Below are 15,120 nucleotides of genomic sequence, written 5' to 3' on the forward strand. Positions count from 1 at the left end.
ATTAAATGATATATGGGACACTCTATTTAGTAGTTAATTATGACTTTAAAGTGAATTTGTGAATCAGTAAGTGTCATATACTTCATTAAGAACTGTAACACCTCAGAGAGTACCATAGTGTTCAGTGGATTTACTTATGCCAACAGTCAAAAACTGGCTTCTTATATATCTGAATAATACATCTCTCAATCTAATACTGGACAAGTATTGATATTTCCTCCTAATAACAGCATGATAGTGGGAAACTTTCTGCAAAATAGAGAACTGATTTTTACAGCAGCATAATACTTCAAAGTTCCAGGAGAAAAAGAAGTTATGAATTAACTATTTAGATGTTCATCCAAACTGCTATTTTCCCAAGTAATAATTTCTAAAGAGGGATTAATAAAAATAAGTTAACACAGTAGAGAAAGAGAAAATCTCAAATGGCTAAAAGACTTTTTTTAAAATATTACTTGAAATCAAAGAGTGAAAATGTAAAGTTGAGATTTCAAAGTTATACAAGAAATTCACAGCTTTCACTCTTCAGGGAATTTGAAAATACGTAATTTTTAAAAACTGACTGAAAGATTTTTATTTTATCAAAATAGACTATCTAGTATATTTGAATAACCTTAATAAGGCATAATAACAGCTTAGAAGAGTCCTGTGCCATTTATTGGGTTGCAAGGCCCTTGAACAGGGGCCAGGGAGCTTTCTCTATAAAGAGCCAGAGAGTAAAATTGTTAGGTTATGTGGGCCATTATATCTCTGCCACAACTGGTCAACTTTACGATTTTACCATGAAAGCAGTCATAGGCCATAATGAATGAGCATAAATGTGTTTCAATAAAGCTTCATTTAGTAACACTAAAATTTGAATTTCCCATAATTTTCATGAGTCACAAAACATTTATTCTGTTGATTTTTTTCAACCACTCCCAAATTTAAAAACCATCCTTGGCTCAGGGGCCACACAAACATAGGTTACAGGAATGACTCGCCTGGGCAGTTTGCCAACCCTGCCCCCAGATAGAAGAGTGAAAACAAATCAAGAAACAAATTTCTAAAAAGCTATAGAAAGGCTAAGAAAAATACATGCAATTCCTTTTAAAAAAAAAACTCCTCAGCTGAGGACTTTAGGGAGGGGATGGAGAAAAAGAGAGAGACAGACAGATAGATACTGGGTTGCCTCCTGTGCACACCCTGACAGGGGATCAAACCTGTAACCTAAGTATGTGCCCTGACAGGGATCAAACCCACAACCTTTGGGTGTACAGGATGATGCTCTAATCAATTGAGTCACCTGACGGCTGCAGTTCCTCTTTTTTAAATACATATAAAATTGCCACTGTAATTTCTTATTTTCAAAACTCTTTTGCTCTAAGATTTTTCAGAAAAATGACAAGAATTAATCTCAATTAACTTTGCTATTGATAACTGTCTAGGGCCAATATACAAGATACCAAAATAAATTTTCCTCATGTACATTTTATGGTGGAAGTAAGTAGCACTGCAAGAATGAATAGGCTTTCCCCCAAAGGCCACCTCATTTTACCCTCAAACAATTTAACAAGCTCCTGCTATGTTCATTACTCTCATCAATAGGCTCAGCTCTGTCAGTTTCTGATTTCCATTCTTATCAATTGACAGAACTTCTTTCCTCACTGACTAAAGATCAGAAAACAGACACTAAGTTTACATTTGCTATTCAGTCCCTAAAGACTTACATCTCCATGACAGTCACGTAAACAGCAGCAGTTCCCCTTGACATAACTTACCCTCCTCTCTTTGCTGTCTCTATTTCCCTACGTTAGGATCCCTAACCTTCTAAAGAGGTTCACCTGAAGGTATAAAAATGTGGCAACTCAGCAATTATCTCTGGGAGAAGAGTGATGATAGTATTAAATAGAACTTACGAAATATTTCTAAAAAAGGAAAACGTTTAAAATATTCAGAAAGGTAGTTCTTTCCCCTTAGAGTTTTTGATCATTTAGAATCATAAGGCCACTGTTCTTTCTTGTGGTACACACAAATGGGAAAACTCGCAAGTTGAACAGGAGTTACATGATCTTATTAGGGTTATCAATAACATAAAAGAATGTCTGGGGACTTCTGGTCAAGGCGGCAGCATAGGCAGACATGGGCCACCTCTTCACACAACCACATCAAAATTACAACTAAAATACAGAACAACTATCACTCAGAACTGTCAGAAACTGAGTTGAATGAAAGTCTGACAACACAGAATTAAAGGAACCAGATCCATCCAGTCTGGTAGGAGGAGCACAGACGTGGAATGGGCTGGTCCCCACCCCCCCGCCCCCACACACACACGGTGGATAAAAATTCCAGAGGGATACCTTGGGAGTGAGAAGTCCCAGCCCCACACCAGGCCCCCCTGCCCAGGGTTCCTGTGCTAGGAAGAGTCTACAACTTCTGGCTGTAAAAACCAGCAGGGATTGAGTCAGTGGAAGAAACTGCTGCAGCACCAGCAGTTCCTCTTAAAGAACCCACGCATGGACTCACCTACTCAGACTCACTGCCTCTGAGCTCCAGCACTGGAGTAGCAGCTTGAAAGGCACCAGTGGTATACAGGAGTATACAGTGGTATACAGGGAGAAAGTACAGGCATCAAGGGGAGCAGAGGCCAATGTCCCTTTTCTGAATGCTCAGCCCACAGAGCCAGTAGGTTGGTGTCATATCTGATACTCCATCAACCTGGCTAACAACTATTTGACCCACCTAGGAGATTCTCCCCAAGATCCCCGGAGACCTCACCCCACCAAACTGACAGACCCACCCAAGTTGCTTTTCCATATGAATGGCTTGTCTTGGCTTATGCTTCACAACTTCCTAAATCCTCTCAAACAAATAAGTAGCTTCAGTGAGCCCCAGGCCTGGCCCTAGCAGCAGAGAGCCTAGATTCACAGCTTGGCTTTGCCTGGGAATCTCCAAGCCTAGCAAAGTAGCAGCCTTCTGAGACTACTTTATAGCTCAGGAAGGGTAAACCCATGCAAAACACAGGTGGGGGTTAACCTTGGCCTGCACCACCTGGGAAACCCCAGGGCCAGAGCATGCAGTGGAGAGCTATAGATCATGTCGGACCACCACCACCCTGCCCCTGCACAGCTCCTCCACGGGTGGAGGTTGGTGACCAGTGGTTGCAGCCAGTCCTTGCAGCTGACTGGCCTGGGTAAACCCCTCCCACTGACCTGCGAACAGCAACCAAGCTCAACTACAAGAGGAAGGTGTACTCAGCCCACACAAAGGGCACACCCTGAGTACCCAGCTTGAGTGCTAGGGGAAGCTGTGCACTGCATCCTACAGGACACCTACTATATTAAGGCACACTACCAAGACACAGAACCAAAGTAGCTCTACCCAATACATAGAAACAAACACAGGGAGGCTGCCAAAATGAGGTGACAAAGAAACATGTCCCAGATGAACAGATCAAAACACCAGAAAAAGAGCTAAATGAAATGGAGATAAGCAATCTATCAGATGCAGAGTTCAACACACAGGTTATAAGGATGTTCAAGGAACTTAGTGAGCACCTCAACAGTATAAAAGATCCAGTCAGAAACAAAGGATATATTCACTGAAATAAGGAAGAATTTACATGGAAACAACAGTAGACTGGATGGAGCTAAGAATCAAATCAATGATTTGGAACATAAGGAAGCAATAAACAACCAATCAGAACAATAAGAAGAAATAACAATCCAAAAAATGAGGATAGTATAATCAGCCTCTGGGACAACTTCAAGAGGTCCCACATTCGCATCTTATGGGTGCCAGAAGGAGAAGGGGAAGAGCAAGAAATTGGCAATTTATTTGAAAAAATAATGAAAGAAAATTTCCCTAATTTGGTGAAGGAAATAGACATACGAGTCCAGGAAGCAGAGAGTCCCAAATAAGATGGATGCAGAGAGGCACACTCCAAGACACATCATAATTAAAATGCCAAAAGTTAAAGATACAGAGAATCTTAAAAGCAGCAAGAGAAAAGCAGTTAGTTACCTACAGGGGAGTTCCCATAAGATTGTCAGCTGATTTCTCAAAAGAAATTTTGCAGGCTAGAAGGGATTGGCAAGAAATATCCAAAGTCATGAAAAGGAGAAACCAACAGCTAAGACTGTCCTACCCAGCAAAGCTATCATTTTGAATCAAAGGACAGATAAAAGAGCTTCCCAGACAAGAAAAAACTAAAGGAGTTCATTATCACCAAACCATTATTGTATAAAATGTTAAAAGGACTTATTTAAGAAGAAAATAAAAACTATTAACAATAAAATGGCAAAAAATACAAATCTACCAACAATTGAATCTGAATAACAAACTAGGCAAACAGGAAGAACAGAGACAGAATCATGGATACAGAGAGCATTTTGATGGTTGCCAGATGGGAGGGGAGTGTGGGGGAATGGGTAAAGAGGTGACAGGATTAAGAAGCACAAACAGGTAGTCTTGGAATAGCCATGGAGATGTAAAGTGCAATATAGGAAATGGAGTAGCCAAAGAACATATACACATGACCCATGGACATGAACAATGGTGGGGGGATTGTCTGTGGGAGTGGGGGGTGCTGGGTGGAAGGGGGGCAAACAGGGAAAAATCAGGACAACTCTAATAGCATAAACAATAAAATGTAATTTAAAAAAAAGAATGTCTGAATAACAGATTGAAGAATTGCGAAACCAATGAACCTATATTGGGAGGAAAATATTTCTATTACTTATTTAATTGTATAATACTTATACTAAGTTTTACTAAGTATATTTTGGTGGCACCATACTAAATAGTATGTTCAAGCAAGAAATTCCCTAGATAGGTAAAATTAAGGTCTTAAACTCTTTTTGGAACAGAGAACAAACTTCAAAATAATCAATGTGTGCATACACTTCACCTTTAGTGGTAAATACCAATATTTGGGTTTATTATATTGATGTAAACAAGAAGTCAGCCAGATATTTCTCCAGCAAAATGGGTTTATTCTAGAACAAGTAGTTGTAACCCAGTACATGCAACCATGATGAGCCATGAAGAGTCAGACACTCCTTTCCTTCTGCTCTTCTATTTCCTATTCTATTTCCTCAATGAAGGAAACGAAATTGTTATATGTAGGGGAAAAGTAAGCTGGGAAGCTTATTACAGTTTCCCTAGTGTGCCTTGTGATCAACATAGGGTGTGAGAGCTCCCTCTTCTGGCCTCTCTACTTCATTTTAAACAAGATTCCATTTAATGAATTTTTACCATTATCAGAATCAGAGGGATTTTTAAAATGTAAACTAAAGGTGAGATTAGATCAATGAAGATATTAAACATTCTTTTTTGTTATCAATACCATTTACCTGCAATAGTATTAGTGAAAATATAGATTTAGAAAAGACAAGTATTTCCTGATAATATAACAATGTGAAGAACATGCTATAGCAGTCCTATTTAGAAACCTAAAATTAATAGAATACGATTAAAGCAGAAAAAAAAATGTTAAACAAAGTAAATCCAGATATTTCAATATTAACAAAAAATCAGGTGATAAGACAAAAACTGTTTTTGATACCTTGAGGACTAGTAGTCTATCCATGAAAAGGATTTTTCTACACATATGCTTAGCACCAGGAGATTGCTACTTCAGTATTAGATTATGTTGTAAAACTAACTGTGTTATGCAAATGTAATTTTCAAAGAGCAAAATGTAATAACTAAATGCCAAAGCAGCTCCACATAATGTCTATTTGATATTATTTCTCTATATTGTAATCTCTAGTTTTGACTACTGGTACACTCTAAAAGTTTTTTGGTTTTGTTACAGCGGTTGTTGGTTTGTGCTTTAGGAAATTCAAAACAACAGAATTACCTTTTGGCACATGACATAGTGCAGAATCGCTTTGACCGCAGAAATTCATTAGCATATCCCATCTTCCCACAGAATTCACACTTGAGCAACTCACTGTCCATTTCTTCCAATGTCTCTAAAAAAGAAGGAAACAAAGGGAAAAACTTCCAAAAACTTAATTGTGGCAGATTTTTTTTATCCTCTATTTTGATTGAATGCTGCTTGTTCAGACCCTCCAGGTAACTTAAAGGAATGAGCTTTGAACTTTTCAATCCACAGCCACTTTGGCAGGGCAAAGCCTCTGAAAACAATAACCTTCATCAATTCGTTCTTTCTCCTGAATAAAAATTTTGTGGAGTTTTCTCTATATACATAAGCAATATACTTTCAAGGTTCATTATGCTAAGAATCCAACATATCTAAAATGTACAAATAACTTTATTTGCACTACAAGAGAAACGAGGACGAATAAGACAAAGTCACGACCCTGCAGGAGGAACAGTTTCAAAAGGCACCTTGTGGGATATGAACTCCGGTACACTGTGCTGTGGAGCAATGTAGCAGATAATACTTAGTCCTCACTGGAGAGAATAAGGATGACTTCAAAATGAAGGTAAAATTTTGATACGTCTGATTTTAGAGGAGCATGTAAAATGATGAACATTCTCAAAGATCCGTAGTGTATAATATATAAAGATGTATACACCTAATTATAAAACACTCCCTATACTACACTCCCTTTTAGTTATATTAAAACAAAAATAACTTAGATTAATCTCTAAAATCACAAATAGTTTTATAATTTCTAACCTCTGCTTCTTTTTGTCAGGAATGCTCTCTATTAAGTTAGAATGTCCTTCCTCCACCTCAATATCCATAATTTCCTTCGAGTCACACTATCTAAATCCTCAAGTATTCAGCAGCAGTCACCTGTAAGCAAGCAACTTAATCTTCACGACCCACAGTTTTTTCATCTGTAAAATGGAGTTAATAATGCCTTTTCCAAAGAATTGCAATGAAGACTACATGAGTGCCCAACTGGTGGTAGGCACAGAAAAGTGAGAATTCCATTTCCTATTTTCCACAAAAGAACTAACAGTACCAAGAATTATAAGTGCTTAGGAAATACTTCACTGAAAACTTAAATTCTTAGACCCACTGTAGTTTCCCATTTTCTTGCACCCTTAAAATTCCTATGCAAAAAAGCACTCCACTGACTAAAACTTCTAGCTGTGAGCTCCACAGGCACTTTTTTCCTATGTTATTCATTAACCATGACCTACTAGCTGAAGAAAGGGACTCTGAAATGTAGCCCTGGATAACATGTACTCAATAAGCTTAAGCACTCAGATTATCTCAGTATTATTGGAGAAGCAAATGGCAAAGTGCTAAATCCCGTGAAGACAGCAAGAACTACTAAAAACAAAATACTGTGAAATATTTGAAATTCCAAGGGACATCCAAATAGGAGGTCTGTCCAGAAAAAGTCTATCCATTGTTAATACAATAAGAATGGTTTGCACAACTTCGATGTAACATGGCAGACAAGGAGCATGCACTGGAATACGCATGTGTGAGTAATGACAACTTCACTGTACTATCAGTGGGGGTGGTAGATGCCACTGAGTGAGCATGTGTACTGTGTGGCCATCACATTCAAAGTGACTGGGCGAGCAGAGCAGCAAATCTGCATCAAAGTTTGTGTTAAGCTTAAACATTAGTCCACAGAAACTATTCAGATGATTCAGAAGCCTGCAGCTATGGGCAACTGGTAACTGGTAACTGGCAGCTTCATCATGAGAACGTGCCCACTCATACATCACATCTCATTCAGAGTTTTTTTGTGAACCATCAAATCACCCAGGTGAGTCAGCCTCCCTACAACCCAGATTTGGTGCCCTGTGACCTCTGGGTTTTCCCAAAACTAAAGTCACCTTTGAAAGGGACGAGGTTTCAGACCATCCATAAGATTCAGGAAAATACGACAGGACAGCTAATGGAGACTGGGAGAACTGTGTGAGGTCCCAAGAAGCCCATGTTGAAGGGGACTGAGGCGTCATTGTCCTATGTTTCTTGTATCTTGTTTCTTTTCCTACAATGTTTCATGTATCTTATACCTTCTTCAATAAATGTCTTTATTTTTTCATATGCATGGATGGATACCTTCTGGACCTCATATACTGTCAACGCCTGATCAAATCATAAACTGGCAAGTGATCATTTTATGGAAATTTTCAAGACTGCTTTCATAAGAAAAAGTCATTATTTAGTAGCAATGAGGAAGAAATAGTTTGAAAACAAGTAAAATAAAAATTGCTCCTTTCAGTGACCTAGAGAGGGCTTTTACACAACTATGGCAAAACATCATGTTCCCAGGACCTTATGTCCTAACTTCCAGGAGTGTTGTTTTTACTCTAATGCTTGTAACTTGATCTAACCTTGAAGAGCCTGTACTAGAGAGAGAATCTTTTACTCAACTACAACTGCCACCAATCCAGCCCCAAAAGGTACATTCCTCAAGCTGTTCTATTTCCAGACTATACTGAAAGATTTGTTTTAACAGTTTTTATTAGTTAATGGACAATATGCAACAGTTGATAACAGAATACCATATTCTGCTATGTATAATGTGCCCTCATGTATAATGTGCTGCCACATTTCTGTGTGCATTATACACGGGATTACCACACCCATTATTATACCCATGGTATGTACTCATTATACCCATGTATAAGGCACATCCTTATTTTTTTCTCAAAAATTTGGGCAAAAAAGTACACATTATACATGGTGGTACCTTAGAAAGGAGAAGGAAATGTTTTTGCTGGTGATAGAGGAGAGATCCCAAACAGGTATGATTTAAGGGTTAATATCCTAACAAAAAGAAAGCATCAGTTTTGTTTCTCATAAAGGAGAGAAGAACAATAACAGATCCCCAAATCCCTGTTCTAATGTTTGATCAGAATTTAACAAATTTTGTAGTTTACCAAGGCTACTTCTTCACGTATGTGAACAAAAACTACAGCACCAAATGAGTAAAAAAACTGCTGCTTTAGCTAATAAAGATTGGACTCTATGGCAGAAAAAGCTGTAATTCTTCAATATTCATTCTTCACTTTTCTCTCACGCTGACAAAATCCTCATTTTTAGCTAGGAAAATAAACTACAGTTTATGCCCCAGGTGTGGTCAATTTCTGACCAACAACATCTGAATGGAAATGCTTGCAAGTACCTTTTCCTGCATCTCACTGATTAGAATATGACCGTGAAGATTAGCTATCTTGGAAATAAGAACAACGTTCTAGGGATGGCAGGGCCTTTAGACACTGGCTGCTTAGCGGCCCAACATCAGGGAGCCCTATCTAGACTACTTCCCTTTGGGCTACATCACAGAAAACTACACTTCCACCTTATTTAATCGAATATTATTCTGGGTCCCTAATGAAGAGGTCAAACAAATATCTTAACTAATAGAGGTCTCCAATTTTGTAAGAGAAGGTGTTACTTTACTTTTCCTGAAGATGTGAGATCACTTGAGGATCAGCAGCAAAAAAGAAGGCAATGGGATAGAAACCATTAGTGTGATGATTTACCAGAAAAGACCTAAGATATTTTGGTAGCCATAGGTTACTGGTTGGAGATTCTGGCTATAAAATCAGTCCAAACAGAAACAGTTTACTCTTCAAAAGGAGAATAACCCTCACATTAGGTTTTTTTTGAATACTGAATGAAACTGTATACACTACTAAAACCAAAGCTACTAAATAAGCGACCTCACCATTTAACCCTGTAGCACTTCCCATAAAGAGTAATGGACACAGTAACAGAAACACTTTATAAAATTACATTGATAAATTAAATTATGAAGTATTTACATTTTGGCACATTTTATGTAAAAATATGTACAGTATTACATGGATTAATCACCTTTTTATTGCATATATTTAACACGTAACACTGTGTAAATTTAAGGTGTACGTGTTAATTTGATACACTTATATATTATGATTGCTGTTGTAGCAGTATTTACCACCTCTATCACATTACCTAATTATTGGTTTTAGTTGTTGGGATGATTACATTTTACTTTCTTAGCAAGTTTGATGATTGTAGCACAATATTGTCTATATTCATTATATCTCCATGGCTTATTTACTATTCGTTGGTTAATCATCTTTAAATCTTCCTTTTCCTTACTCTGGAATGTTACCCTGTTAAACTACCTTTTGCCATGTCTTCCATCAATTCTTTCCTTCCTCTTTCTCACTGTGACTACAAGTATCAACTGCATGCCAAACCTCTACATTCATCCTATAAATGACAAGCACAGTTTCCAAAATCACTCTTGTTCATATCACCTGCCTAAAAATCTTCAGTAACCATCCTCTTTTTAAAAAAAAAAAAGATTTATTTTAGACAGAGGGAAAGGGAGGGAGAAAGAGAGGGAGAGAAATATCAATGTGTGATTGCCTCTCATACGCCCCCTACTGGGGACCTGGCCCACAACCTAGGCATGTGTCCTCACTGGGAATACAACAGGCAACCCTTTGATTTACAGGCCGGGGCTCAATCCACTGAGCCACACCAGCCAGGAAAGTAACCATCCTCTTAACAAGATAACTCTCACGGCTTTAGTCAAATATCCAAGAAACTCTAGAATCTGACTCTATCAGTCTTACTTCCTACCACACTTCTCTAACCCCACCATTGCTCTTCACTGCCTCCTCCCCAAATTACCCATCACTTAAGCATCCTTTGTGCATTTATTCATGGTGTTCTAACCTGAAGGGGTCTTCCTGTTTGTTACACTAAATCTGTCCTTTATCACCGAAGACCCAGGTCAGATTCCATCTCTATAGAAAATTCACCAAGCTAGCAATAACCTCAACCAGTTTTAAAGTCTCAAATTCTTACTGTCTACATAACTAGTTTAAAAGCTACCATATGTTGTTCTGTAGTTATCTTTCTGTTATGGAGATATGCTAGCTTCTGCCAGATCAAAAGATTCTCTTAGGTTCTAGCACAGAAGCATATGCTCTACGTTTATTATGTACGAACCATGGGTATCAGGAAATATGCTGTGAAGCTTCCTAAGCAGTTTCCTATTTTCTCCAATGTGTACATACAGAGGAACAATATGTACACTTTATAGACTGGAACTTTCATTTATATACTTCCTGTAGATATAGACAAGGAAAAAATCCCTGCCCATTCATCTTTACTTCTCTTCACCTCAAATGAAAGATTTTTTCAGATAAAATACTATGTACTGCAATATAACTAAAAGTAAGTATTCGGGAAATTAGACTCATAATAGCAAAAGGTAAAACGCAGGCATTGTTTGGATCCTGATTTGAACAAAATAACTACAAAAGAACATTATACAACTGATACAATTATAAAACTGGGGAAATCTGAATATGGACCAAGTACTAGACAACACCAAAGAATTATTATTGACGTTATTTTGTGTGATACAGTGTTACAGTTATATAAGAAAAAGTATAGTTTTTAGACATGCATACTAAAGTATGCATCAGTAAAATAAAATGAGGACTGTAAGTTTTTTAAAACAGAAATAAATGAAGACAAAAGGAAAGAGAAACGCAACAGAGAGAAAGAGAGAATGGGAGATGGAGGAAGAAGCCCAAAGAGATGGATGAAGCAAGTGTGCAAAACTGTTTTCGAAACCGGTGATAACACTGAATCTGAGTGAGTGGGGATACAATTCTAATTGTATGTATTTTAAATTTTTTTAGTTGACATTCCTTTTCTTAAAAAAGCATCAAATTGAACCCAACTTTTATATTATTACCATACTCTTTGGTGTTTAAATAAAAAGTAAAGGGTATGAATATACTGCAACAGTTCATAAATTACAAACAATGACAGAGGTCCCTTCCTTGTATGAATTAGGAAAACTATGAGCAAAGACAGCATCCATTTTGCTTATTGGCATGCTCAGTAAATATTTGGGAAATCAATAAACTAGTTTTATGTGAAATATGCTAATATATTGAGGATAATAACTCACACTGAGATGTTAATTAATTCACTACTGTAGAGCCCTGACTATATTAAATGTTGCATAATTAAACCGAAGTACATGAATTGCAGGACCATGCTCAGAATCAATAAAAGATAAAATACACAATTTTGCGTGTATTTGTATTTGCTCTCCTGCAGTCATTTTGTATACCACTCTGACTTTTATGGAATATTCACTATGAGAATTAAGTCTATAAAAAGATTCTTTGACATTAAGGAGATTCAGTGACATTTTCCTTTGAACAAATTCAATTGCCTCTTGAGTGAGAGTACACCCTTAACACAGCTGTAATACCCAACTGTTACCAGACATCAGAACATGGAAAGTCTAAAACCAAACAATCCAGAAGCTCTAAATTTTTAAGCAAACTCAATAAAATAGTTATCTATTGAAACTGGCTTAGAAAAAAATAAAGACAAAAAATTGGTTGTTTTGATGCTAAAATGTTGAATTACTGTCATGTAAAATAGAGTTTTTCCCACCCACACTTTTTCATAAGTGAAACTGACATTATGCAAATTAACACCTAGCTTGTTTATCTTTATTATTTGGCCATTAAGAGTCTGGTTTGCTTTCCTATTATTTTAGTCAAATAATGGATTACATGAGAATAAAAATAAATACTCCCAAGTAAAAAATCTGTGTGGAATAAAAATTTACATCCTGTTTCAAGCAATAAAAGTCAAAATTAATTTAAAAGGAATCTTAAGTAAAACCCACAAACCTTCTGCAATCATGTCTTCCATCTCTGTGTCAGATGAATTATCTGCATGCTTTGTGTTGTTCTGTAGCTCTGGCTGAACACACACAGAATTTATCACCTGATTATCCAAAAGAGGCCTTTTTTTCACAGGCTGTTCTATTAGCAAAGATGAACGACTCACCTTTGAAAGAGAGAAAATAAAATCAAATAATTTTTTTAAAGACTTTCAGAAATAAGTTGGTTAAAAACCTCTTAAAAAGAACAGTATCTATGATAATTTGCTTGTTCAATTGATCAGATACAGTCAATAAGTGCTTTATTATTTGAAAAAGGTTAGGCTATTTGAACATAAACACTTCATAGTTCAGGTAGTCAGCAATATGGATACGTCAAAGTCTGTTGAACAGAACCTAGCATCCTAGTTTTAGGCAAGTAGTTAAAAAAAAGTCTTTAAAAATCAGTAATAAATTTTTATTTGCCATTTTCTTTAATTTTTTTTCCTGCAATAACTTTTAAGACTTATTTCTTACATGCAAAGCTTTTTATTTGTAGGGTTATCTCTTCAGAATAGATCACTATTATGTGGATTATATAGATAAGGGGAAAAATGGGCAGAGAACATGAGGAGATAATTCTCCAAATAAGACATACAGATGGCCAAAAGACAAATGAAGATGGTCAATATCACTAGTCATCAGGCAAATACAAATCAAAACCACCATGAGATACCACCTCACACCAGTCAGAATGGCTACCTTCAAAAAGTCAACAAATAACAAGTGTTGGTGAGGATGTGGAGAAAAGAGCACTTTCATGCACTGTTGGTGGGAGTGTAAACTGATGCAACCACTATGAAAAAATAGTATGGAGATTTCTCAAAAATACTACAAACAGAACTACTATCTGACCCAGGAATTCCACTACTGGGTGTATAGCCAAAGAAATCCAAAACACTAACTCAAAACAAAAAATGCAGCCCTATGTTCACTGCAGCATCAATAGCCAAGGTTTGGAAGCAACCAAATGTCCATCCACAGACGAATAAAGTGGTACATACACAATGGAATATTTACTCAGCCATGAAAAGGAATAAAATCTTGCCATTTGTGACAACATGGATGGACCTAGAGGGTATTATGCTAAGTGAACTAAGTCCTACAGAGGGAGACAAAGTCAATATGAGTTCACTTACAAGGAATCTAAATAAACAGAACAAACAAAACAAAAAGACTCATAGAAACATCAAACTGACAGCTGTCAGAGGGGAGGGATGGGGGATGAGGGAAAAGGTAAAGGTGACTATAGCCAATAATACTGTGATAACTTTGAACAGTGACAGATAATTACTAGATAGACTTAGTGTAGCGATTATACTGTAAGGTATATAAATGTCAAGTCACTATATTGTACATCAACTATACTTAAATTTAAATAAGTCAATAAATAAATAAGATGAGACAACTATGTAATATTCAAACTGATTTGAAGTTTAGCTGATTTCTTTACAAAAGCGAAAACAGGGCTAGAACTCAAGTCTACTGATTCTTAGTTCAGCAACCAAATCCACTGTAATCAAGATAAGAAATGGAAAAATCTGCAAACATTAACATTAAAATTAACAATAAAAATTCGCTGATGTTTAGTGTATTGGAAATCTGTACATTTAACTTTAGAGAATAATTATCCGTAAATTTTTAAACTGTGTCCATTGCAGTTAGCATATTTAGTATGTCTCAAGTAAAATTTATAAAAGTTATTTCTATAAAAAAACTATAATATTCATTGCTCCTAAGGGTATACACTTCTGGTACATTAATTAATTTAAATAATCTTTCTAATAAATAAGTTAGTAATATATATTTAATTTTATGAAGACACATATAATATGATTCAATACCTGTACTTCAAAGAAATTTATGCTAAAGAAAATTTTTAAAATGTGGATAATTTAAATACATAGATACTTCTTTCAGGACTATTTCAATAGCGAAAAAAATGGAAACCTAACTGTCCAATAATAATGGAAGGATTACATATATTATGGTTGTAGATAAAGTAGAATATCATGTAACCTTTCAAAATGTTTCCAAAGTACTATTAATCATATGAGAAAATAAATGCTCAACATAGTATATCTTGAAAGTGAAAGGAGCAAAACTATATGTATAATAACAATCTTGATCATATAAAAAAATATATATATAAACATACACATTATGGTATTAGTGGGGATTTTTCTGTATGTTTCCCAAATTTTTCTTTTTTTTGTAATCTTAAAAAATATTGTAACTGTCACTAGTAATAATTGATAATAATAACAACTATGCCTACTAAGTGCCAGGTACTACACAGAACAATTTATGTATATTTAATCCTTACAACAACCTTAACCCTAAAAGTCAAGTCTCATCTCCACTTGCCGGAAGAGCAAATGAAGATCAAAAAGACTGAGCGACTTCATAAAGGTAAGAGTCAGGATCGAAACACTGAGGAGTACGGAGAAATGACTGGGCCTCCACTCACTACACTGGGTTTCTTATAAGA

At 36.2% G+C, this 15,120-nt stretch overlaps 1 protein-coding gene across 11 annotated transcripts in view; it reads right to left on the bottom strand.

Annotated features, from left to right (window-relative positions):
- PHC3 (polyhomeotic homolog 3) overlaps positions 1 to 15,120 on the bottom strand; it is a 72,622-nt gene that overhangs the window by 11,162 nt on the left and 46,340 nt on the right. For all 11 annotated transcript variants that reach the window (XR_004901274.1, XM_036017675.1, XM_036017674.1 and 8 more), the window contains 2 exons: positions 12,598 to 12,757; positions 5,846 to 5,960 (listed from right to left, as the gene is read on the bottom strand). Coding sequence is in view for 10 of the 11 variants with exons in the window: in XM_036017675.1 (XP_035873568.1) it covers positions 5,846 to 5,960; positions 12,598 to 12,757 (275 nt within the window). In the remaining variant the exon portion in view is untranslated. The remainder of the gene's footprint in view (positions 1 to 5,845; positions 5,961 to 12,597; positions 12,758 to 15,120) is intronic.

Source organism: Phyllostomus discolor, chromosome 2, assembly GCF_004126475.2.
Source record: "Phyllostomus discolor isolate MPI-MPIP mPhyDis1 chromosome 2, mPhyDis1.pri.v3, whole genome shotgun sequence".
NCBI lineage: Eukaryota > Metazoa > Chordata > Mammalia > Chiroptera > Phyllostomidae > Phyllostomus > Phyllostomus discolor.